Consider the following 26,743-nt stretch of genomic DNA (forward strand, 5'->3'; position numbering starts at 1 on the left):
CCTTGAGGGCAATCTGGGGGCTCCCACCTACTCCCACCCCGGCTATCTTGCCTGAATAGTGAGAGGCTTCACGATTCGCGTGGTGATGTCTCGTGCAATGACGTAAGGACATCACCACACAACTTTATTTAAAATTAACAATGGACAATATAGGGAAATGGGGCATGCTGCTTAGAAGCCTGTATCTCAGGCATCTAAGCAGCTACAGACCCCCAAGACCCACCGTTGGAAAGGTAATCGCCTAACCTTTCTAACTGTATAAGTCTGAGGATCTGGGAAAAAAAGTAAAAAAAAAAAAAAAAAAAGCTCAAATCCAGCTTAGCACCCAGGTGGGAAATGGCTTAGCAGCCAACGGGTTAAGGGTACTTGACTAGAGTTGAGAAACTCTGCATTGTATGACTCATCTGTCAGCACAAACATTTTTGAATAGAAGTTTTATACAAATAAATAAACGGCAAACAGTATAAGCTGCAAACTGGTTAGCACATGGGTATTATTGCATAATATTATATTTCTAACCAGAAGTGGAGTTTGCAAATATGTTTGTATTATAATGCATAAATAGGACATATTTGTTTGTATCTGATAAGTAAAATAAGGAGTCCTAGCTCTTTATCATGTGGATCTTTGCAGGTTTTGTCTTTCCTATATTATCCTGTCAGTTCAACTATAACAGTAACACAAAGCAGTGCAGCTGCATTGAGCCGGCTCACTATAATTACCTAGACATGCATCAGATAATTACTATAATGTCTAAACTCATCCTTATACCCCATTACAGCTGAGACTGTAGATTGGTATGCACTAAATGCAGAATCTTACTGGTTAGTTAGAAGTGATGAATATCCACTATTGCTAATTTGTTAAAGGATCATTCCAGTCAAAATTTAAATGCACATAGATGAATGACATATTTGAATAGAAACATATATGTAATATACATGCATTGGCAAAAATGCCTCTAGTAAAAGTTATTACTGTTTTAGTGTGAGCATTTTTCTCTGCACGTGCATGTGAAGCATAGCTAGATATTCTCAGTGCCCCAGCATTTAAAATACTGCAGCTGCTCAGAACACCCGTGGGGTTTGTATTATGTGAGCCATTAACAAATTGAGTCATTACCAGATGGTACAAGCAACTTAGGTTCTCTGAGGAAGTGCTGTGTTTAAAATGCTGGTGCACGGAGCATACTTAAATACACGTTTGAAACAGCTATAGCTTTTACTAAAAGCATTTTTGCTAATACAAGTATATTACAAAAAAGCTTCTATTCAAAAATTAAATACACCTATGTGCATTTTAATTTTGGCTGGAATGTCCCTTTAACTGAGTATGAGGTCCAGTGCTTGGTATGTTATGTCTTCTATACTCAGTCAAGCAGCTGATAAAGGTTCACTTGTATTCAAAACTTGCCCTAGGAAATCCTTTCAGATGAGTGGGTCTCTCTCATCTCACACCCCACTGGGAGGCTGTTTTCTGCACCTGTTTATTTTTACATAGTTTTCTTTTCCAGCCAGTACTGCAGTATTGTAATTTTCAGTATAGATGGGGTTTCAACATACACATAAACTTAAAATGCTATTAGTAAACAATTGAATACACTCCAGCAGGCGAAATTGATCAATGGGAAGACATTTAAAGGGAGAAAATGTTACAGTACAATGTCCCTTTAAATCACAATTTTAATGGGGAAAAAAGACACTGTAATTCATTAGATCATATCATTTTTGCATTAGTGAGTTTACTATGTGTTAAACCCCTAGTATTGCAGCCCCAAGAATGAGACAGACAGTCAACCAATCAGGAGCAGCATTTGCATGTCTCTGCCACTCAATAGCGGTGTTCTGTTTGGGAGCCACAAGCAAAACTTTACCTGTGCGTTTAACCCCCTTTGCAGGGTTAAACAATTATCTATGATCAGCAATGCAAAAATAACATGCTTTATTCATTTAGAGCATGCCATTTTTACATTAGAATGTTACTTTAAATATTGTGTCATTCGTTACTCCCTGTCAACACAGTATATAATTACACATGTTTGTTTAATGCTAACAAAGTAAAACATTTCTCTATTTGTTCCCCATAACATATGAGTCATCACAATTAAGTGAACAGCTTCATACCATTTAGAGTTCTAGTAATCCCAATGTGCAAACTTGGTTATGGCAACCAGTGCTAACAGTAGCACACCACTTGAAATCTAGCCCTATTTTGATTTAGTTTGACTGCTTGGGCTAGTCTGTGCTAGGTCCCTTTTATAAAAACTAATTTGTTTATGGCTTGGTAATGTGATACATTTCTTATCATAGGGACATTCTAATAAAAAAAAAAATGACATGCCCTCGTTTATGTAACTGCTGCTCCTGATAGACTATTTTCTGATCATGAGCTGCAATGCTTGGGTCTCCTGGGTGTGCCTTTATATGTGTTTAACTTTTTTTTTTTTTTTTTCTTCCTAGGGATTTAACACATAGTAAGCTAGGACAGTAATAAAAAAAAAATGACATGGTCTAATGTATTCAAGCTTGTCATTTGTTGTAAGACATGGTCTGTAGTTTTGTGATCATTCCCTTTTTATCAAATCCTAGCTTGATGGAGGAAGTCCTGAAGCCTTCTGGGAAGATCCACCTAAACCCTAATTACATGAAGATAAATATCCTCTAGAGATGATTCATACGTTATCACTTGAAATATGAAGACATTAATTTATTGTAAGAATGAATCTTGCTTTGCAGAAAACATAAATACAGTATATGTGTTAAGTATTCCATTGTTTGCAGCAGTACTCATGGTAAGATTCCTGGTAATAATGTCACACATTTGTGCCCTTGCTAGTGTGCCAAACGATTTGAGGAACTGAAGAGCAGTGGGACATCTCCAGTTGATAACCAATATAACCCTTTAATGGCAACTGGAGGAATCCCTTTAGAAAACCTTGCCACGTATATCAAGTCTTCCTTACTGGATTCAACTGAGGAACAAGAGGAAGCAGCAATAGGACACAGTACTATCTCCATAACAGGTACGTTATTGCATTATTCTAAAAAGCATTTAGCATTTTGTCTATCTATCTATCTATCTATCTATCTATCTATCTATCTATCTATCTATCTATCTATCTATCTATTAGACAGAGAAATATGAACGAATGAATCAACACATTGTATATTTGTTTTATTAATAAACTAAAAACCATAAAGCTTATTCAAAATCATCATTCCTTTTTCAAATAACAAAAAAAGCTACACGTCTAATGTGTATGTTTTAGTAATACATCTAAAAAAGAGTAAATCACTCACTGTTCTGTAATCCTTTTCATTCAGAATGGTATGCCAATCTGTTTCGCTGGTAGTTTTTCTATATAAAATAGAAAATATGAGTTTTATGACATTGATACTCATATTGGGTTGCATGGAGCCTCATTTGAATTTATAGCTTTGCTTTTCCAATTTTACTGATTTGTACTATATTCACATAACATATGGATCTCTAAATCGATTCTTCCTTGATTAAAAATATTTCCCCTTTGTGCATTAAACTTAGGTATGTCTCCCAACACTATAGTTATGCCATTGCATTAATTAAATGCTGTAATTTAAAAGCAGATACATTTCCTTATTATGCAATCAACTGCATTTGACAGCACTGTTTCAGATAGCTATGCAACGTGACAGAATACAACCTGTGTACAGCACCGTGCTATAATCTGCTGTTCGTGGAATGAAATCCTCTGAAAGATTTTGGCGCTGTGGATTGCATACATTATGCAATGTGACAGAAATACTCCATTTATTTATTTTTTTACTTAAGTTGTTTTCTCTTCCACTTTATATTAATAAACTAAGCTATTTTGAGTATAGTATGCCAGAAATTAGTTTGGTTGTCACACTGAAAAATGGTTAACTGGAGTCTCATGAAAAATTACATTAAACAAATATGTGACTTTGAAGCAAATCATCATACCGTCTCAATAAAGCTCATAACTTCTCCTGTTGTGTATTCTGCCTTCTTACAAGGGGACTTGCATTAGCAGGCAGCTCAGAGGCAAGGCTTTCTACCCTCTCATCATTTTTGTAGTTGTCTTTGTGTATACTTTCTATGACATAATCATAACTCCTATCATTGCCTGAGGCTTTTTGGGTCAAAGAGGTGACAGGAATTTGTGGGTTGTAGCTCACAGGTATATTGTGGGCGGATAAATGTCCGGAGGGGCGGGGTCGCATATTAAATTGGGGAGGGTCTGGGTGTGTCACAAACAGGTTGTGCACAGTCTGGGATGCTGTGGGCAGAGCCGTGCAGCCTCTGGCAACCGGAACGTTTGCCCTGATTGGAGTTTAAGTAGGCACAGCCGGCCTGTTGGGAGCTCTGCATAATGCACCTACAGTATGTTGTAGTATTGCGGAATATGATGGATCTCTACAAATAAAGGATAGTAGTAGTTATAATAATAATACATGTACAACAGCAGGCTGCCTGAGGTCCACTAAATACCCTTAACTTTCTTTAAACTAGTTAATATTTGACTAAAACCCAATAGGCGTCTGCATGTGCTTTTATGAAGTCAAGTAATATTTACATTCAGGCTTTTAAGTAGCTATCTATAGATGGGCTAAAGATCCTATACATTCTTGTCAGGATTGGATGTTTTTTAAAGGGACATTACAATTTTAGTCTTAGCATTTTTCTTTGCACGTGCATATGCAGCATAGCTAGATATTCTCAGTGCACCAGCATTTTAAATACTGCAACTGCTCAGAGAGCCAGTGGGGCTTGTATTATGTCAGCAATAATGGAAATGTAATCATTACCAGATGATACAAGCACCTTAGGCTCTCTAAGCAAGTGCTGAGTTTAAAATGCTGGTGCGCGGAGCATACTTAAAGGGACAGTCTAGTCAAAATTAAACTTTCATGATTCAGATAGGGAATGCAATTTTAAGCCACTTTCAAATTTTGCTTTGTTCTCTTGGTATTCTTTTTTGAAAGCTAAACCTAGGTATGCTCATATGCTTATTTCTAAGCCCATAAAGCCGCCCCTTATTTCAATGCATTTGGCAGTTTTTCACAGCTAGAGGACGTTAGTTCATGTGTGCCATACAGATAACATTATGACCACGCCTGTGGAGTTAAAAATGAGGGCACTGATTGGCTAAATGCAAGTCTGTCAAAAGAACTGAAATAAGGGGGCAGTCTGAAAAGGCTTAGATACAATGTAATCACAGAGGTAAATAAATATAAAATTGGATTTGCATTTTAGAACACAAAAAAACAAACCAAAGACGCAGGCAGAGAAGATTAAAAAAAAATATTAATGAAAGTCTGGTTTTCTGAATAATTCCAGATTTTGGAATCCTGGATTTGGGGATTTGTACTTGTACAATATACTTTAATGTTTTATGCTCTTACATTTTCAGATAACGGCAGATGACATATACAAAATTAAGTAACCGCAATGTTTGTCATAATATTTAAACTTAATTATAAATTTTTTTCATTAGCCAGGAATGAATATTTCAAACAAATATTAAAAAAGAGAATATTTTTCCTTTTTGATTAAGGAAGGTCTGGTGCTGTGACAGCGAGAAATTCTCAGACTGAAAATGACAAATCCGTAGCAACAATGAATGGCGAGAAAACTGAAGAGAACCAGGGGTAAGACAATAATTTATAACGTCACATGCACACTGGAGGAGCAGGGCAATAATCTATAATGTCACATGCACACAGATGGGTTTGTCAGGAGATGAAGTCAAGTGCGCAGTACATGTGATTTTTTTTTTCCATACATATCCTAAGGAAATGTCCCTGTTAGCAGAGTGTGATTGATTAGAAAATGAAATCTAATGATCTGATAATTGGTTTTGATTCTGCTAAAACTATTGGCAGGAAATATAGGTCTGTTAGGCACCTGCTATACACAGCTGCAAATAGCTGTATTTTTCAAACCATTATCTTCTGTTCTGCTGCCACATTATGTAAAATACAAATAAAAATGTCAAATCCAAGGTTTTATATTCAATAGAAATCTAACCATAAAAAGCAATTCATAATGCCATGAATAATTTCCTGCTCTCTCAGAATGACATGTATAGGTTTTAGTAGTCTTCAGTTTATTGCTAATATATTCTCTCTTTTTCTATAACATGGCACAATCAGTGACAAGCAATTTTTATTTGTAAGCATCACACTTTAAATATAGTTAAAGTAATTTTATTTATTTTCTGTCTAGAAGAGGGCATTTTTAAAAAATGTATTTCTATTATTTATTTTTTTAAATAGACTTTCCTGTGTAGGATACTAAATCATAACATTTTAAACTATGCATTAAGCATTTTTGTTACTATTAATAATCCTTGCCCCCTTTTTATTTTTGGCACTTTCCAAATGACCTCTGAGCACCTGCTTGGATGTCTGCGTATGTACTGCTGCTGGCCGCCCCAGTTACAAAGCATTTTTTTTTAAGTTTGGAAAGATTTACAGTACAGCCAATGATAAGCCGTACCAATCGCCTCAGAAATTGGGATCAGAGTGTTTTCACTGTGCTCTATTTTATTAGAGCTTTCTATACATTTTTAAACAAATTCCTTTCTCTAAATGTGTTTAACCTCTACAAATGGGGTTAACCTACAGTCAAAGCACCTGTCACACTAGCATGTTGCTCTAGATGAGGATACTACTGTTTGGAGGATACTACAGATTGGAGCATACTCATATATGCCACCCATGATTGGTTGACTGGCCTTATCCTCCCCTGAAAAGCTACTGAACTGCAGCAGGTGTGTGTTTTTTAACTGTGATTTTCAACTCTTATCAGCGATTAGAGAAAAGGGAATTTTTTATTAAATAAAGAGCTGTAAATATGTCCCTTTAACCCTTTTTTCAGAGCCAACTGTCACAGTACTTGTGGAGTAGTCACAGGTTTTGAGCTCTGTCTGCTGTCTCTCCTGAGTCCCGTAGCTTCCCCTGTCAGGACAAATCCCTGATCCCAAGAGACTGCATGGGCTCGCCCATGCCATGCTCACATTCTGCCCAGCTACTCCCATATCACTGCTGGCCTTTGACCATGGCACATCCATGACACTGCCCCTCATGTGTTGGCTTCACCCACAAAACGCCACTGGACCCTCCCCTTCACCTCCCTGTCTCGGAAATCTTCTGGGGAATGTTGGGAAGTATGCTTTTTCATGTAAAACTATATTTTTCATGTTAAATAGTGCTCTTTCATATGAATTTTGTGTTTACTGTCCTTGAAAAAAAGTTGCTTTTTATGAGAAGTTTACAGTTATATTGTATGCAACAAAGCTACATAAGGATACCTTGAATTAAAAGGGTGTGCAGATGTCGTTAACATTTAGCTGTCAATTTGCAATTTCCAATTATACATTGGGACGAGTTCTGCAACAGCCCATTTGGTGGGGAGAGCTATGGATATACTCAGTAAGGATGCCGGCCAGAGTGACAGGATTGGTGTATGGGAAGACTAGAACAGCTATGAGAATGAAAGCGTCTCATTTATTCAACACTATGGGAGGATAAAACAATGTCTTCTGTGATCTCCTTTTCATAAGCAAAGAAATCAGCATTTTGTACTATATATATATATATATATACATACAGTATATGATGTAGCAGCAACTTTTTTTTTTCTTTTTTTTTTTTTTTATGGGTTCAGTCATCAATCTTTCTTTTAATGGAAATTGAACTGCTTCCTGTAAGTGTATGTAATGTACATAATTCAGATGTTTGACTTTAGTGACCTGAGCTAATTTTTTAAGCATTAAAAAAAAAAAAAAAAAAACCACAAAAAAAACCATACTGCTTATGTGCTAGCACAAATAGTTAAGAGCTAGCAATGAACTTTGAAATCTATGCTTTCTTATTAATAGGCCAAATATGGTAATCCATGTGTGTGATGAAGCCAAAAGCCTGAAGGAGGACTTTGTGTGTCCACGGGATCTTCTGATATCAGAGATGAAGTACTTTGCCGAGTACTTGACCACAGATGCACAAAGGTGGGAGGAAGTAGACATATCTGTTCATTGCGATGTGCAGATCTTCGATTGGCTGATGAGATACGTGAAGCGTAACATGAAGGAAAATGAAAAAAATGAGGCTCCAAAGCTGGGTAAATAAAATTAATTTTTATGTTAAATGTATTCAGTGGTCGTGTTTGCATTGCCTGGAAGCCTTGCGCTCTTGAGAGGGTGCTTCCATAGGCTCCAATGGGAGCCTTGTTCTCATGCCGTGAGACACGGCAAAGAACCTAGCGCAAGGGGTAAATCGCGCAGTGTTGGACAGCAAATTTATAAATATATATATATGATTATATAGATATATATTTGTGTATATACACATATATAAGAATATTAGCATATACATATATATTTAAAGTAAAAACACAGTCCCCATAGACTTCAATGTAAAGGTACATTACATCACCCACCTGTAATGGTGGTTATTTAACGTGCCCCCCGTAAATGGGCAAATTTGCCCCTTTACGGGCACGCGTTAAAATAGCGCTCCACTTGTAATCTAGCCCATAGAGAGAAAAGAAGGGACATAAAGAAGAAAAAGAAAATGGAGGAAAAAGAGAAAAAAGAGATAAACGGAAATAGGAAAGGGAGAGTGGAGAGAAAGTGAAGAGGGAAATAAAAAGATAGACGAGAGACATAAAATAGAGAGAACGAGAGAGTAGAGATAGAAGGGGTGAGAGAATGGAAAGATACTGTACAAAGACAGAAATATTTGGCATAATGGTAGATCCGCCTATGCCTCATATCTTTGAGCCCTTTTAACTTTTTAATGCATTTATTAAAAATAATTTTAATCACAGTGTTATTATTTGTACTGTTAAATGTATTTTTAATGTGTTTTGTGCAACTTTTTTGCCTATAATCGTTAACCACAGCTCTGAAGTCGTGCTTACCCGAAGAGCGTTAATTTTGATTGCACTCAAGCAAATGCATTTACTTTCAACACTTAAAGAGACACTGAACCCAATTTTTTTCTTTCATGATTCAGATAGAGCATGCAATTTTAAGCAACTTTGTAATTTACTCCTATCAAATTTTCTTCATTCTCTTGGTATCTTTATTTGAAATGCAAGAATGTAAGTTTAGATGCTGGACCATTTTTGGTGAACAACCTGGGTTGTTCTTACTGATTGGTGGATAAATTCATCCACCAATAAAAAAGTGCTGTCCAGAGGTTTGAAACAACAACAAAAAAGCTTAGATGACTTTTTTTTCAAATAAAGATAGCAAGAGAACGAAGAAAAAAAAATAGGAGTAAATGACAAAGTTGCCTAAAATTGCATGCTCTATCTGAATCACAAAAACTTTTGGGTTCAGTGTCCCTTTTAATACGCACTGCTTCTGTTGCAGGAAAAAAAGCTGAGAAATGCCTTATATTGCTCGAGCACTACAGTTAGCGCACCACTCGTAGTCTAGCCTAGTATTTCTTTTTTAGATTCTATAACATTAATGTCTTTGGTGCTTATTAGAAATATTTTACAAAAAAATAGGGTGTTGCATAATAGCTGACATTCTGAAGTCCATCAGTTGTGTTCCAGTGCAAAATAACAAAAACCGCTTGGGAATAGCTTCTATGTAATATAATTTCTAAAGTCAAACTCACACACTTGCTAATTGTTTTTGTATCTTTTTTTTTTTTTTCCTTCTTCCATTGTACCATTTCATTCCAGAACCCGCAAATGTCATCTCAATCCTGATTTCTTCTGAGTTCTTGAAGATGGATTCACTGGTAAGTCTTGAAATGTTCATTGGTTTCTTTTCTAGTCTTAAGAAATCAAATTATTTTGGAGCTGGAACACAAATCCTCCATGTAGAGGGAAAAAATGTTAAAATGAATTAATGGAAAGGACTTTTGCATTTAAATTTTTTAACAAAAAAGAGAATTGAAACTGGGCATTGGATAACAAGTGGTATTTCATTACTTGTAAGAAAACAACAACAACAAAAAACATTCTTTGTAGCACTAATTAATTCATGAGAGTTCTTCTCATATAACAAAAATTTGTTCACAAGTGAGCTTTGGGGGCAGCCATAGAAAAGCATACAAGTGGATCAGCCAGTCAGTGAAGCCCTATGCAATTGTTTATTGGCTGATCCACATATGTTAGAGGGTCGTTAGGCCCTTCATGTCATAAAAAGGGGTAATTTGTGTTGGTGTATACTGTTTAAGGGTAAAAATGATAACCTGCCCATCTAGACACTAGGGAGATATTCTGTGCAAGCCCTGCTCTGATTTGCAGTTGATCATTTTAGCTCCCATCTTGACTCTGTTTCAAAACCTGAAAATCATTTAACTATTGAAAACTTTGGTGTTTGCCCAAGCATGAGTACTTTCCTGTATTACATTATAAAATAGTTTGTGTAAAAGAGGTCGGTAAGTTTTAGCATAGTGTACAGAGACTCTCACTCAGGGCTGCCACTAGAAATTTTGGGGCCCCTGAGTTGGCCAGTTTTCAGGGCCCCCCGCCCCCCCCCTCCGCCCGCCACTGAACCACTTATATTTTGCCCAAAAAATATTAAGCCTGCTACCATGTCAAGGTAGAGTTTTTGAGCAGGACCCTACACTAACCTAGCATTTCCAACCTGCATGTACATCATCCATAACACAAAACCTTTTTTCAAGCAGATCTTTATTGTTGTTATGGGGCCAAAAAAACCCAAAACATATTTCAGATTACATGATGCACAGCATATTCAGAAAAGCACAAAGTGCCCTGGCCTGACTAGCCAGGGCCACAAATATCCTATCGTGTGCACACAATGCACCAAACAAAATAAATACCACTGAAAAACAGTTATAAGTTTTACTGATAAAATAACATGCTAGCAGTAGCTGCATCAACCTGAAATAAAAGCCAGTTTTCTCAACCTAAGGCAGTCACGCATCCCTAAGGTTAAAGGGACAGTCTACTTTAAAAAATGTTTAAAAGATCATTTATACCATGTTAATATTCAAAACACATATTAGTAATATTTTATGCTAAAACTGATTAAGCCACCCAATATGCAATTACTGAATTTTAGAAACTGCAACAATCCCTTCTAAGTCAAAAACAGATATTACTAATGATATATATATATATACAGTTGTGTATATATTACAAGCAAACAGATAACAGGTGAGGATGGTTACCTTTTAATAGCCATTCAAACCCCTTTTGTGTCAACTTGTTGCATGTTATCAGACCAAAATCACCAGGCTATTTAACCTTTTGATCAGGGTCATTTGGGTAGTTTCTGTTGTCATTATGATTTAAAAAGAGTAAACACAGTTGATTGATGATTAATGGCTTGAGCCAAACACTAACCATGAGTGAAAGAAAAGTGTTTGTGTTATCAATCATATTCTCTGAAAAATGGCCAAGAAATCATAAATTCTGCCAGGGTATGTAAACTTATGAGCACAACTGTGTGTATATATGAACTTTACAATTGTTTTCTCTCTATCTCTATCTTAAACATACTGAAAATAATTCTGGAAAACATTTCTATGTATATTGGCTATTAAATACAATTTATTTTCCAATACATTTGCCACCAAAAAGCTTACATTACATTAAAACTCCTCCAGATTTAATTTAGAGTGTATTCTTCTTTTATACTATAAACCAGTGTGTATAGCTATTCCTATTGCTAAACTATATGAAATTCTCAGTTATGGTTGATTGGTCTATCCAGACCTGGAAATTAATTTCTACTGGTAAAGTGTGGTTATTGATCTGAGTTAAACCAATATAGCATCCTATTTATATATTTATTTGCTTTGTACATTTTTTATTTTTTTTTTTATCCTAGAAATTAAAACCATTTAAAGCTGATTCAGCAACTGAACTTTAAAGGGACATGAAACCCAAAAATTTTCTTTCATGACTCTGATAGAACATACAATTTTAAACAACTTTCCAATTTACTGCTATTATCAAATTTGCTTCATTCTCCTGGTATCTTTGGTTGAAGGAACAGCAATGCACAACAGGGAGTTCGCTGAACAAACTGCATGAGCCAATTACAATAAGTATACAGGTGCAGCCACCAATCGGCAGCTAGTTCCTTGCAGTGCATTGCTGCTTCTGAGTCTCCTTGGTATAATTTTCAACAAAGGATACCAAGAGAATGAAAAAAATAGATAATAAAAGTCAATTGGAAAGTTGTTTAAAATTGCATGCTTTGTCTAAATCACAAAAGAAAAAAACATAATTTATGCTTACCTGATAAATTTGTTTCTCTTGTAGTGTATCCAGTCCACGGATCATCCATTACTTATGGAATATATTCTCCTTCCCAACAGGAAGCTGCAAGAGTCCACCCACAGCAAAGCTGCTATATAGCTCCTCCCCCAACTGCCATATTCAGTCATTTGACCGAAAACATGCAGAGAAAGGAAAAACCATAGGGTGCAGTGGTGACTGTAGTTCAAATGAAAAAATTACCTGCCTTAAAGTGACAGGGCGGGCCGTGGACTGGATACACTACAAGAGAAACAAATTTATCAGGTAAGCATAAATTATGTTTTCTCTTGTTAAGTGTATCCAGTCCACGGATCATCCATTACTTATGGAATACCAATACCAAAGCTAAAGTACACGGATGATGGGAGGGACAAGGCAGGTACTTAAACGGAAGTTACCACTGCCTGTAAAAATCCCTTTCTCCCAAAAATAGCCTCCGAAGAAGCAAGGTATCAAATTTGTTAAATTTGAAAAGTATGAAGCGCAGACCAAGACTCCGTCTTGTAAATCTGTTCAACAGAAGCCACATTTAAAAAAAGGCCCAAGTGAAAACCACAGCTCTAGTAGAATGAGCTGTAATCCCTTCAGGAGGCTGCTGTCCAGCAGTCTCATAAGCTAAATGAATTATGCTTTTTAACCAAAAAGACAGAGAGGCTGCTGAAGTCTTTTGACCTCTCCTCTGTCCAGAATAGACAACAAACAAGGTGAACGTTTGATGAAAACTGTAGTAGCTTGTAAGTAAAACTTTAAAGCACAAACCACGTCCAATATTGTGTAATAGACGTTCCTTCTTTGAGGAAGGATTAGGATACAAGCATGGAACAACTATCTCTTGAGTGATGTACTTGTTAGATACCACCTTAGGAAAAAACCCAGGTTGGTACGCAGGACTACCTTATTCGTACGAAGGACCAGATAAGGAGAATCACATTGTAACACAGATAACTTGGAGACTCTACGAGTCGAGGAATTAGCTACCCAAAAGGAACTTTCCAAGATAAAGATTGATATCTATGGAACAAAAAAGGTTCAAACGGAACTTCTTGAAGAACCTTAAGAATCAGGTTTAAGCTCCATGGCGGAGCAACAGTTTTAAACACAGGCTTGGATCTAACCAAAGCCTGACCAAATGCCTGAACGTCTAGAATACCTGCCAGACGCTTGTGCAAAAAAATAGACAGAGTAAAAATCTGTCCCCTTTTAAGGAATTAGCTGACAACCCTTTTCTCAAAAACATCTTGGAGAAAAGATAATATCCTGGGAATCCAGACTTTACTCCATGAGTAACCCTTGGATTCATAACAATCAGATATTTACACCATATCTATGTTCAATTTTCCTAGAGACAGGCTTTCATGTCTGTATTAAGGTATCAATGACTGACTCGGAGAAGCCATGCTTTGATAACATCAAGCGTTCAGTCTCCAGGCAGTCCATCTCAGATTGATTCTATTTAGATGGTTGAAAGGACCCTGAGGTAGAGGGACCTGTCTCAGAAGCAGAGACCGTGATGGAAAGGATGACATGTCCACCAGATCTGCATACCAGGTCCTGCGTGGCTACGCAGGCGCTGTCAAAAACACCAAAGCCCTCTCCTGCTTGGTCTTGACCTCCGGAGGAAATCCCACTCCCCCGGAAGAAAAGTCTGACGACTTAGAAAATCCACCTCCCAGTTCTCAACACCTGGGATATGGATAGCTGATAGACAAGAGTGAGTCTCTGTCCAGTGAATTATTGTAAGACTTCTAACATCGCTAGGGAACTTCTGTTCCCCCTTGATGGCTGATGTAAGCCACAGTCGTGTATATTGTCCGACTGAGTATGATGTACCTCAGAGTTGCTAACTGAGGCCAAGTCTGAAGAGCATGGAATATCACTCCCAGTTCCAGAATATTTATTAGAAGGAGGGTCTCCTCCTAAGTCCACTATCCCTGAGCCTTCAGGGAGTTCCAGACTGCATCCCAACCTAAAAGGCTGGCATCTATTGTAACAATTGTCCCATCTGACCTGCGGAAGGTCATACCCTTGGACAGATGGACCCGACATAGTCACCAGAGAAGAGAATCTCTGGTCTCTTGGTCCAGGTTTAACAGGGGGACAAATCTGTGTAATCCCCGTTCCTCTGACTGAGCATGCATAGTTGCAGCGGTCTGAAATGTAGACGTGCAAACGGTACTATGTCCCTTGCCGCTACCATTAAGCCGATTTCATTCATGTACTGAGCCATCGAAGGGCGCGGATGGGATGAAAAAACACGGCAGAAATTTAGAAACTTTGACAACCTGGACTCCGTCAGGTAAATTTTCATTTCTACAGAATCTAGGAGGGAAACCCTTGAGATTGGGGATAGAGAACTCTTTCCTTGTTCACTTTCCACCCATGTGATCTCAGAAATGCCAGTACTACGTCCGTATGAGACTGGGCAATTTGGATGTTTGACGCCTGTATCAGGATGTCGTCTAAATAAGGGGCCACTTCTATGTCCCGTGGTCTAAGGACCGCCAAAGCGACCCCAGAACCTCCATAAAGATTCTTGGGGCTGTAGATATCCCAAAGGAAAGAGCTACAAACTGGTAATGCCTGTCTAGAAAGGCAAACCTGAAAAACGGTGGTGATCTTTATGCATCACAATGTGAGGATAAGCATCCTTCAAATCCATTGTAGTCCTCTATTGACTCTCCTGGATCATAGTTAAGATGGTACGAATAGTTTCCATCTTAAATGACGGAATTCTGAGGAATTTGTTTAAGATCTTTAGATCCAAAATAGGTCTGAAGGTTCCCTCTCCTTGGGAACCACAAACAGATTTGAGTAAAAACTCTGTCCCTGTTCCTCTCTTGGAACTGGATGGATCTCGTACACAATGTAAGAATGCCTCCTTCTTTATCTGGTTTGCAGATAATTGTGAAAGGCGAAATCTCCCCTTTTTTGGGGGGGGAATCTTTGAAATCCAGAAGATATCTCTGGGATATAAATTCCAATGCCTAGGGATCCTGGGCATCTCTTGCCCACGCCTGGGCGAAGAATGAAAGTCTGCCCCCTATAGGATCCGTTACCGGATAGGGGTCCGTTCCTTCATGCTGCCTTAGAGGCAGCAGCAGGCTCCTTGGCCTGCTTATCTTTGTTCCAGGTCCGATTGTCTCCAGACCGCCTTGGACTGAGCAAAAATTCCCTCTTGTTTTGCCTTAGAGGAAGAGGATGCCACACCTGCCCTGAAGTTTTTAAAAGGTACGAAAATTAGACTTTTTTTTTTTTTTTGCCCTTGATTTAGACCTATCCTGAGGAAGGGCATGACCTTTTCCTCCAGTGATATAAGCAATAATCTCCTTCAAACCAGGCCCGAATAGGGTCTGCCCCTTGAAGGGAAGTTAAGTAGCTTATTTATTAAAGTCACGACAGCTGACCATGATATAAGCCATAGCGCTCTGCGCGCCAGTATAGTAAAAAACATAATTCTTAGCCGTTAGTCTAGTCAAATGAACAAGGCATCAGAAAACAAAGGAATTGGCTAGCATAAGCTTGTCAAATATATTCATCCAATGGAGTCGCTTAACTGTAAAGCCTCATCAAGAGACTCAACCCAGAACGCCGCAGCAGCAGTGACAGAAGCAATGTATGCAAGGGGCTGCAGGATAAAACATTTTTTATCCATTGGATCTAAAAAGCACAACTGTCCTCGTCAGAGGTAGTGGTACGCTTAGCTAGAGTAGAAACTCTTCTCTCCACCTTAGGAACTGTCTGCCAGAAGTCCCGTGTGGTGGTAACTATTAGAAAACATTCTTCTAAAAAATAGGAGGGGAAGAGAACGGCACACCTGGTCTATCCCATTCCTTATTAAAAAATTTTTTTAGTAAACCTCTTTAGGTATTGGAAAAACATCAGTACACACCGGCACTGCATATTATTTATCCAGTCTACACAATTTCTCTGGCCCTGCGATTGTACACATTCATTCAGAGCAGCCAAAGCCTCCCTGAGCAACAAGTGGAGGTTCTCAAGCATAAATTTTAAATGTAGAAATATCAGAATCAGGTTAAATCATCTTCCCTGGGTCAAAAAAAAAAAAAAAATCACCCACAGACTAAGCATATTGTGAGGTAGTATCATACATGGTTCTTAAAGCGTCTGTATGCTCTGTATCTACCCCCAGAGCTAACTGCTTTCCTTTAATTTCAGGTAGTCTGACTAATACTGCTGCCAGAATATTATTCACCACCTTTGCCATGTCTTGTAAAATAAACGCTATGGGCGCCCTTGATGTACTTGGCGCCATTTGAGCGTGAGTCCCTGAAGCGGGAGTCGAAGGGTCTGACACGTGGGGAGAGTTAGTCGGCATAACTTTCCCCTCGACAGAATCCCCTGGTAAAAGAAACGCTATGGGTGCCCTTGATGTACTTGGCGCCATTTGAGCGTGAGTCCCTAAAGCGGGAGTCAAAAGGTCTGACACATGGGGAGAGTTAGTCGGCATAACTACCCCCACGACAGAATCCTCTGGTGATAATGTTTTTAAAGACAAAAAATGATCTTTATTGTTTAACATGAAATCAGTACATCTGGTACACATTCTAAGATGGGGTTCCACCATGGCTTTAAAACATAATGAACACAGAGCTTCCTCTATGTCAGACATGTTAGAACAGACTAATAATGAGACTAGTAAGCTTGGAAAACACTTTAAATCAAGTTAACAAGGAAATATATAAAACGTTACTGTGCCTTTAAGAGAAACAAATTTTGTCAAAATTTGAAAAACAGTGAAAAAAAGGCAGTAAAACAAACGAAATTTTTACAGTACATGTAATAAGGTAACAGAGCATTGCACCCACTTGCAAATGGATGATTAACCCCTTAATGCAAAAAACAGATTAAAAAAAAAAAAAAAAGACATAGACGTTTTTAAAAACAGACACAACAAACTGCCACAGCCAACAGTGGGAAGCTTCAGTTAACTGTTTCTATGCAAAATTTAAGCCAGCCATATGGAAAAAACTTAGGCCCCAATAAGTTTTATCACCAAATATATGTTAAAAAACGATTAAACATGCCAGCAAACGTTTTAAAACACATTTTTACAAGAGTATGTATCTCTATTAATAAGCCTGATACCAGTCGCTATCGCTGCATTTAAGGCTTTACTTACATTACTTCGGTATCAGCAGTATTTTCTTAGTCAATTCCATTCCTAGAAAAATATTTTACTGCACATACCTTATCTGCAGGAAAACCTGCACGCCATTCCCCCTCTGAAGTACCTCACTCCTCAGAATGTGTGAGAACAGCAAATGGATCTTAGTTACGTCTGCTAAGATCATAGAAAAACGCAGGCAGATTCTTCTTCCAAATACTGCCTGAGATAAACAGCACACTCCGGTGCCATTTAAAAATAACAAACTTTTGATTGAAGAATAAACTAAGTAGAAAGCACCACAGACTCTCACGACCTCCTATCTATGTTGAGGCTTGCAAGAGAATGACTGAATATGGCAGTTGGGGGAGGAGCTATATAGCAGCTTTGCTGTGGGTGGACTCTTGCAGCTTCCTGTTGGGAAGGAGAATATATTCCATAAGTAATGGATGATCCGTGGACTGGATACACTTAACAAGAGAAACTTGGGTTTCATGTCCCTTTAAGCTAAATTTTTACATTGATAAGTACAGCAAGTTGCTGAATCAGCTATAAATGGCGTTAAATTCTTCTCTGCTTTTGACTACAACAGATATCAATATTTAACACAGTGTCCCTTGGATTTTAAGAGGATAAAAATGTACAAAGCAAATATCCAATAAGAAAAACACAATCCTATGTAATTAAGCAGCAGCATGTACAGCGATCGTTGTTCCACATTAAATATTCCTATTTATACACATTTGTACCACATAGCCTAAAGGTCATTGGTAAATTAAAAATATATCCTATAAAAATATAATACAGTGCACAACAACTGAATGGTAAATCATACATATATATGCCTGACTCATATGCCTTTTATACCGATATCAGGGATGTACATCCTTCTCAATGGAATGGCCTCAGTGTGCTATCTTCCATTTTTTAAAATGTTGTCAAAAGGAAAATATATTTGTCACTAATTTAAAATAGTAAACTTAGGAACGTATAAAAAGGAATGAGCTCTCAGCTAGCATTCTGTTGCTGCAAATGGGGAGATATACAGTATGGGGAAAAGAATAAAATGTGCCAAAGCTGTCCTACCTCCGGCTCTTTCCATCCAGGCTGAGGCTCTGTCAAGTGTGTGCCAATGCCTGCTGCGTGCGCCCCCCATTGCCTTGAGATGCATGTGCCACAGTGCCTGCCTAGTATGGGCCACTCCAGTCAGTAAAGTCCCTCGCACGCTATTGTACCGCCCTCTAACCAATCAAAATATATCCTGCCTCCTGTCCTGTCATGGTGAAAAAAATCAAACTTTGAGTGACAGTACTGTCAGTGAGAGACTCGGGCCGCGAGTTAGCGGGGCTTGTGTGAGTGACGTCATCGGATTTGGCACTACAGGGCCTGGGTAAAAAAAAATTGATATATTACACTTGCTATGTCAGTGGGTCCCTGACTGTAGTCTCCCCTGATGGCGGTCCTGCTCTCACTCCATCTGTGTATGTGTGTGTGTATGTATGTATGTATGTGTGTATATATATATATATATATATATATATATATATATATATATATATATATATATATATATATATATATATATATATATATATATATATATATATATATATATATATATATATATATATATATATATATATATATATATCTATCTATCTCAAAATTTCCACTCTTTAGTGAGTGAATGTTGAATCAAAATGTACATTCCTGTTCCATCATTGACAAACACACATTTTGGGCTATGTGCTAAAAATATTATATATCCTAGATCATTCTTCTAGGGCTGTAGGAACACAATTAGTGCTGAGACTGTTACTTCTGAAAGGGTAAACAGGGTCAGAGAGAGATTGTAGAGGGAAAGTAAAAGTATAGAAGAAGGCAGCTTTACGGGAGAGTGGAGATATTAAAGTAGAGCGTAAAAAGATATGAGAGGGGGAAAAAGAGTGTAAAGAGAAGATATGGCTTGAGCGATAAGGAAGAAGGTAAAAAGAGAGATTGAAGAGAGGAGGGAGGGGAGAAAGATAGTTAAGAGAGAAAAGGAAGAGATGATTATTAAAAGAAAATCTCCAGGTCTGCTATGACCTTCCATGACTGTCAGCACTCTCTTTCTCCAATCTCTCTTCAACAACTTTCTATTTCTATGTTAATCTATTACTGTATGTAGCATTATTTAATTTGTTAAGGTATAAAATAAAAAAAATATTCAAAATGATCACAATAATGTGTTTCACAAAGACTAAACATATGCAAAGAGGGGGTGTAGTAATGGGTGTGGGAAGATAGTGGGTAGGATCAGAAGTGGCGAGTAACATATTGGCCCGGCTACTAGCTTACGGCCTGAAATTTTGAGTATATATATATATATATATATATATATATATATATATATATATACATACATACACAGGAATGGACCGCACTCACAGACCGGACTGGGTACACATCCTAAGCCACAGCAAACTCCACAGCCCTGAACACTGACAGAAAGCTGCAAAGTTCCCAGTAACTCAGGCAGTTAACCCCAGAGCAGCGTGGGTGGCAGGCCCGCAGGGAAGCATCACAAACATTATCAACACGTATTTATGTGTAGTGTGATAGGAGCGCCTAAAGGTGGATTCCTGCTGCTAAAAAAGTTCTTCCCTCAAAGAGAACTAAATGGTGGATAAGAAGAAAAAATGGGGTTTATTTAGCAGCGCTAAAAAAAGCTAGGAAATGATGATACCAATCTAATTAATTTATGTTTTATACAATCTAGTTTATTTAAAAATTCTTATAACACATAAAAACAACAGCAAATGCTTTTCCTAATTAATCAAGGGACGTCTCCCTTATACAGCACTTATAAAAACAGACTAGAACCATATAATCCTAGAATTCCAGGTGTAAAGGAATTAATTCTATAGATAACATATGGCAAGCAACAAATTTCTAAGATAAATGGTGAATTGAATATTTAAAAAGGCACAAATGTATCAATCCTAACAGCTTTACAGTTCTTCAGTAACAAATACAGTTATAAAGTTACACAGTTACTTTCCTTGGACATATAATTGGCTCAGGTGTGCTGGATAGTTAAAAAGGCAAAAAACAGCTGTTATTCTGATTTAGGTGCCAAAGCAATCGTGGTTAATGGAAATGGTTAATTTAACAGATGAATACCTTGATGTCTTTAAAGTTCAGTTTGCGTGTTTTAAAAAACGTAGTGCAAATTAGTGTAGAGGTACCTTAATCTGTCCTGGTTGCAACCGCTCATATTCTTCACTGTGAGGGATTCACAGACTGTTCCTGGTGCTTCTGATAAGTCACCTGACCTTCTCTTTGATTCAGAGGTCAGGGGTGATGATCCGTTCTGGTGATGTAGTTATCCTTTTTTTTGTTTTCCTTTCTTCTTATAGCCCAAATATTGTTTTCATCTGGGTTCCCTCAGACTTCTTAAGGTTTGAAGAAATCTTTGGTCAGTGTTTAGCAGTAACACTGTATTCCCTGAAGTTACCAAAGGTAGATTTTAACTTGTTTAGTTTAGAGTGAATAGAGCGCTGGAACTGTCAAATCCCAAACTCCCTATAAATATAAGCTCCTTCCAACTTATATATATGTGAATTTCAGAGGAATTTGTGTGGATATAGGGGCGTGGTACACTTAAGGGATATAGTTTGATTTATAAGGAATACAGAATTTTCCAAATTATTACTAAATCGTGCAAATTCTCAATTTATTACTGGGTCCAAATAACCAATGTTTACAGGTGTAAAGAAAAAATTGATAAAACTTATCGTGTAAATGCAACCAAGGGTGAAAAAAGAGTTTAAACCATATAAAAGTTGTGTCTTTACACCTGTAAACATTGGTTATTTGGACCCAGTAATAAATTGAGAATTTGCACGATTTAGTAATAATTTGGAAAATTCTGTATTCCTTATAAATCAAACTATATCCCTTAAGTGTACCACGCCCCTATATCCACACAAATTCCTCTAGATTTTAACTTGCAGGGTCAGGAGAAAAGTTTAAAGTTGCAGGGTCACACAGCTTTGTGACTGTAGTAAATGAAGTTTAGTAGAGTGTAGCAGGTCCCATTCAACGCGTTTCACCCTTCTGGGCTTTATCAAGAATGATAAAGCCCAGAAGGGTGAAACGCATTGAATGGGACCTGCTACACTCTACTAAACTTCATTTACCTTTGGTAACTTCAGGGAATACGGTGTTACTGCTAAACACTGACCAAAGATTTCTTCAAACCTTAAGAAGTCTGAGGGAACCCAGATGAAAACAATATTTGGGCTATAAGAAGAAAGGAAAACAAAAAAAAGGATAACTACATCACCAGAACGGATCATCACCCCTGACCTCTGAATCAAAGAGAAGGTCAGGTGACTTATCAGAAGCACCAGGAACAGTCTGTGAATCCCTCACAGTGAAGAATATCAGCGGTTGCAACCAGGACAGATTAAGGTACCTCTACACTAATTTGAACTACGTTTTTTAAAACACGCAAACTGAACTTTAAAGACATCAAGGTATTCATCTGTTAAATTAACCATTTCCATTAACCACGATTGCTTTGGCACCTAAATCAGAATAACGGCTGTTTTTTGCCTTTTTAACTATCCAGCACACTTGAGCCAATTATATGTCCAAGGAAAGTAACTGTGTAACTTTATAACTGTATTTGTTACTGAAGAACTGTAAAGCTGTTAGGATTGATACATTTGTGCCTTTTAAATATTCAATTCACCATTTATCTTAGAAATTTGTTGCTTGTCATATGTTATCTATAGAATTAATTCCTTTACACCTGGAATTCTAGGATTATATGGTTCTAGTCTGTTTTTATAAGTGTTGTATAAGGGAGACGTCCCTTGATTAATTAGGAAAAGCATTTGCTGTTTTTATGTGTTATAAGAATTTTTAAATAAACTAGATTGTATAAAACATAAATTAGATTGGTATCATCATTTCCTAGCTTTTTTTAGCGCTGCTAAATAAACCCCATTTTTTCTTCTTAAACATTATCAACACAACACACAGAAAACCTGCACTGGAAGGTTACCAGTTGGTTTGTTTGGAAGTATGCATTGTGTGGCTGCTGGTTTAGGGTCCCAGGAAGGGGGAGACCTTGTTGTGGTCCTGGGCTTGATCCTTTGGCGCCAAATGTAACTGACTTCCCCCAGTTTTGCTTTTAAACATTACTGTGAATCTGCTGGCGAGTGTCAGGTTTTACTGTGTGGTGTGTATGTGTGTATATATATATATATATATATATATATATATAAGTGCACTCACCAGGACTTTTCAAAGTTTTATTCCAATTATGTGAACGTTTTCGGGGGATTAGCCCCTTCCTCAGACATACAAAATACAATATGAGCAAAAACCCACACCAGACACCCTTATAAAGGTGGGCCAGCCAATCACATGCTCTCCACAGTAAGGTGCCTCCCACAAGTGAGGACACCCCCATGGCAACAAATGAGTCAGACCCAAACAGCAAAAATAGTGAACATAAATACATAAAATGAACAGCAGGACAAGATTGGTCATAAGCAGGGCAATACAAAATGTATAAGTTAAATACATTGTATAGAACAAATCAAAGTTCCTATCCAAATAAGATCAGCATCTTTAAACATGAAATCCATAAATCATGAAAGCACATAAATACATAGGTAAAGTGCATCAAAGGCATTGAAGGCATAATGTGTGTTAACATATGGGCATGTCAGAAACTCAGAAGAGGGGGGGGGAGGGGAGGCTATGTGTACACTGTGCTGCAGAAAAGCCAACAAGATTGGTCATAAGCAGGGCAATACAAAATGTATAAGTTAAATAAGTTTAATACATTGTATAGTACAAATCAAAGTTCCTATCCAAATAAGATCAGCATCTTTAAACATGAAATCAATAAATCATGAAAGCACATAAATACATAGGTAAAGTTCATCAAAGGCATTGAAGGCATTATTGTGTGTTAATCTGTGTTAACATATGGGCATGTCAGAAACTCAGAAGAGGGGGGGGGGGGAGGGGAGGCTATGTGTACACTGTGCTGCAGAAAAGCCAACAGTCAACATTGTTAAACCAAATAATTGCAAGTAATTGAAAATAATTGACAATAATTCAAAGGTCTGCAAATGATGTGTGTCCCCCTAAAAGCATTAGTAACCAATATATACACATGTACATACCAATGTCTGTAAGGGCCAGGGTTCATATTTGTTAAGACAGTTGCAGAAAAAAACGGGAAATTCAAAAAGGCTCTGTCTGCTGGTTGTCATGGCAACCCATGTATACAAGAAAAGGGGCCATAAAACTATGTAGCAAAGCAGTAGCAGACAATGGAGAGTAGTTATGCACAGAGAAGTGCAACATCACGGCGCTATGTATTCAATTGTTACATTTGTCAGTTTACTACTTATTACATATAGCGATGTGCGTGTATATAGTCAAAAAGGCATATCACATACCAAGGTCCATTATGTTCTCCAGCGCTGTGAAACATCGGGGGGGGGGGGGGGGGGGAAGAGAAAAACCGGGAACGTCATTGTAAGCAGCAAGGCAGCGTTACCGGTCGGTTGCCATAGCAACCCAATCAAACAGCTACCATAAGCATTTAAATTACAGCGCTGAGAAGAGGCTTATTAAATAACGATAAAAAGTAAAAAGAAATGTCAGCCAAGCAACAAGTAAAGCCCGTGCCTGATGTCAAAAAATAGCAAAGCATGTAATGTAATGTGGTCAGAAGCGGCACCTGGTTGGCTATGTGCATGTAAAAATCATCCTAGGGGATTGTCAATGAAAGTTATATAGTACATTGAAAGTTATATAATACAAGTTATACAATACAATGAAAGTTATATAATACAATGAGAAGGTGGCAGACCCTCCAGTGGATGAAATATGGGAGGATGTAAGAGCAGATTAAATCAGACATACTTCATTGTATACCACAAATATGAACCACAATTAATCAAGCATTGTAAACATTTGTAAACGTAAATACATATTAGAGCTATCAAAATGGAAATTGATAGAGTCCCAAAGTCAAAAATCACAAACACACCTGCCAATCTAGATGTGTATTGAGCCCTTTTGGTATTAGGGTCTCCAGAGTATAGGTCCAGCGGGCTTCCTTTCTAAGTAGAAGTGTATTTCTGTCACCCCCCCTGCTAAGGGGAGGGACATGGTCAATAATAGTGTACCTGAGGTCCTTGACTGTGTGGTTGCAGTTGGCGAAATGGCGTGCCACTGGTTGCTCTGAAGTTCCATTTTTTATAGCCAATCTGATGGCCGACCGATGGTTAGCCATTCTTGTGCGTAGGTCATCTGTCGTTTTTACCCACGTAAAAAAGACCACAAATACAGTGTAGCAAATAAACTATATGTGTAGTGGTACAAGTTAATCTGTATTTGTGGTAGTACTTTTTCCTCTTATGTGGGTGCGTGAAGTAATTGCCAGTTGTTAAGGCACTACAAGTAGTGCAGCCGATGCACCTAAATACACCTTTTTTTATCCAATTTCAGCCAGGTACCCTTGGTATAACTCTTAACTGGGTCCGTTTTTACCAATATGTCCCTTAGGGATCTGGATCTCCTAAAGCCAATGCGGGGTGGGGGCATTTGTTGAAACGGTAAGGCGGGGTCCGTGTTAATGACATGCCAATTGTCCTGTAGGTGTTGGCTGATTTTCTGTTTGTCCCCAGTATAGGTGGTCACAAAGGTCATCCTAGGGGTATTTTTATCATCCCTATGAGTATCTTGATTAGTCAATAGTTGTGTTTTTTGTTGTGCCAGAAGTTTTGGAGGATAACCCCGCTGTGTGAATCTATTAGCCATTTCAATTAGTTGTAGATCCTTGTGTGAGTCCAGAGAGTTATTTCTAATGACCCTTTGTAGTTGCGATTTTGGTAATGCGCTTTTTAGCGCTGGGGGATGGCAAGATGTGTAGGATAGGAGTGAATTCCTATCTGTATCTTTCCTGAATAGGGTGGATTGTAGTTTCTCACCATCCTTAAACAGGCGTATATCCAAAAAATCAATAGAGGCAAAAGAATAGTTAATTTTAAATTTCAAAGCCATAGTTGCACTGTTTAGTTGTTGGAACCAAACGAGTAGTTCTTGTTCTGAACCGCTCCACACCAGTAGCAGGTCATCTATATAGCGTTTGTAGAATTTTAATCCGCTGGTCTTTGAATAGGTCCGTATCTGTTGTTTCAAAGTGTGCCATGTAGAGGTTGGCATATGACGGTGCCACATTAGACCCCATCAGTGACGTGCAGTGACGTCAGAGGCTGGTGAGGCAGTGGCTTGGATATGCCTTCATTCTTTAGATATCCTTTGTTGAAGAAATAGCAATGCACATGGTTGAGCCAATCACATGAGGTATCTATGTGCAGCCACCAATCAGCAGCTACTGAGCATATTTAGATATGATTTTCAACAAAGGATATCAAAAGAATGAAGACAATTAGATATTAGATGTAAATTGGAAAGTTATTTAAATTGCATGTTCTTTCTAAATCATGAAAGAAAACATATGGGTTTCATGTCCCTTTAAATGGTGTCTTGGAAAACTGGTCAACTTAGTAAACATCTGATTTTAGTCTAAAGGATGTAACAGAAACACTTGCCAGATAACAAAATGCTTGCTCTGATTATGAGATCTAGAAATCCATGCCCATTAAAATATGTTTAAAACATACTTTTTACTTTAATGCTGCAAATTATGATTATAGATTCTTTCATTATTCAGTAAATATAAAAATGTCTTGATCCAGTGGCGGCTGGTGAAATTTAAAGATGGTGGGGCGCTTGACCCCACCCCTTTAAATAAAGCCACACCATCAGATGGCACTACCAATTCATTAATTAAATAAATAAAAGGTAGACAGAAACACATACACAGAGGGTTAGAGAGAGAAAGAGAGAGAAAGAGAAAGACACACACAGAGGGTTAGAGAGAGAGAGAGAGAGAGAGAGAGACACACACACAGAGGGTTAGAGAGAGAGAGAGAGAGAGACACACACACACACAGAGGGTTAGAGAGAGAGAGACACACACACAGAGGGTTAGAGAGAGAGAGAGAAAAAGAGAGAGAGACACACACAGAGGGTTAGAGAGAGAGAGAGAGAGAGAGAGAGAGAGAGAGAGAGAAAGAGAGAGAGAGACACACACAGAGGGTTAGAGAGAGAGAGAGAGAGAGAGACACACAGAGGGTTAGAGAGAGAGAGAGACACGCACACAGAGGGTTAGAGAGAGAGAGAAAGAGAGACACACAATCACACACAGAGGGTTAGAGAAAGAGAGAGAGAGACACAATCAAACACAGAGGGTTAGAGAGACACATAAGGGATGAG

The 26,743-nt window shown here is 37.9% G+C and overlaps 1 protein-coding gene across 1 annotated transcript in view; it reads left to right on the forward strand.

The window, feature by feature from the left end:
* The window catches only part of SANBR (SANT and BTB domain regulator of CSR), a 168,331-nt gene that overhangs the window by 14,150 nt on the left and 127,438 nt on the right, over positions 1–26,743 (forward strand). The window contains exons 4-7 of the mRNA XM_053712047.1: positions 2,836–3,022; positions 5,558–5,651; positions 7,886–8,124; positions 9,703–9,761. Of these exons, the coding sequence (XP_053568022.1) occupies positions 2,836–3,022; positions 5,558–5,651; positions 7,886–8,124; positions 9,703–9,761 (579 nt within the window). The remainder of the gene's footprint in view (positions 1–2,835; positions 3,023–5,557; positions 5,652–7,885; positions 8,125–9,702; positions 9,762–26,743) is intronic.

Source organism: Bombina bombina, chromosome 4 (assembly GCF_027579735.1).
Source record: "Bombina bombina isolate aBomBom1 chromosome 4, aBomBom1.pri, whole genome shotgun sequence".
NCBI lineage: Eukaryota > Metazoa > Chordata > Amphibia > Anura > Bombinatoridae > Bombina > Bombina bombina.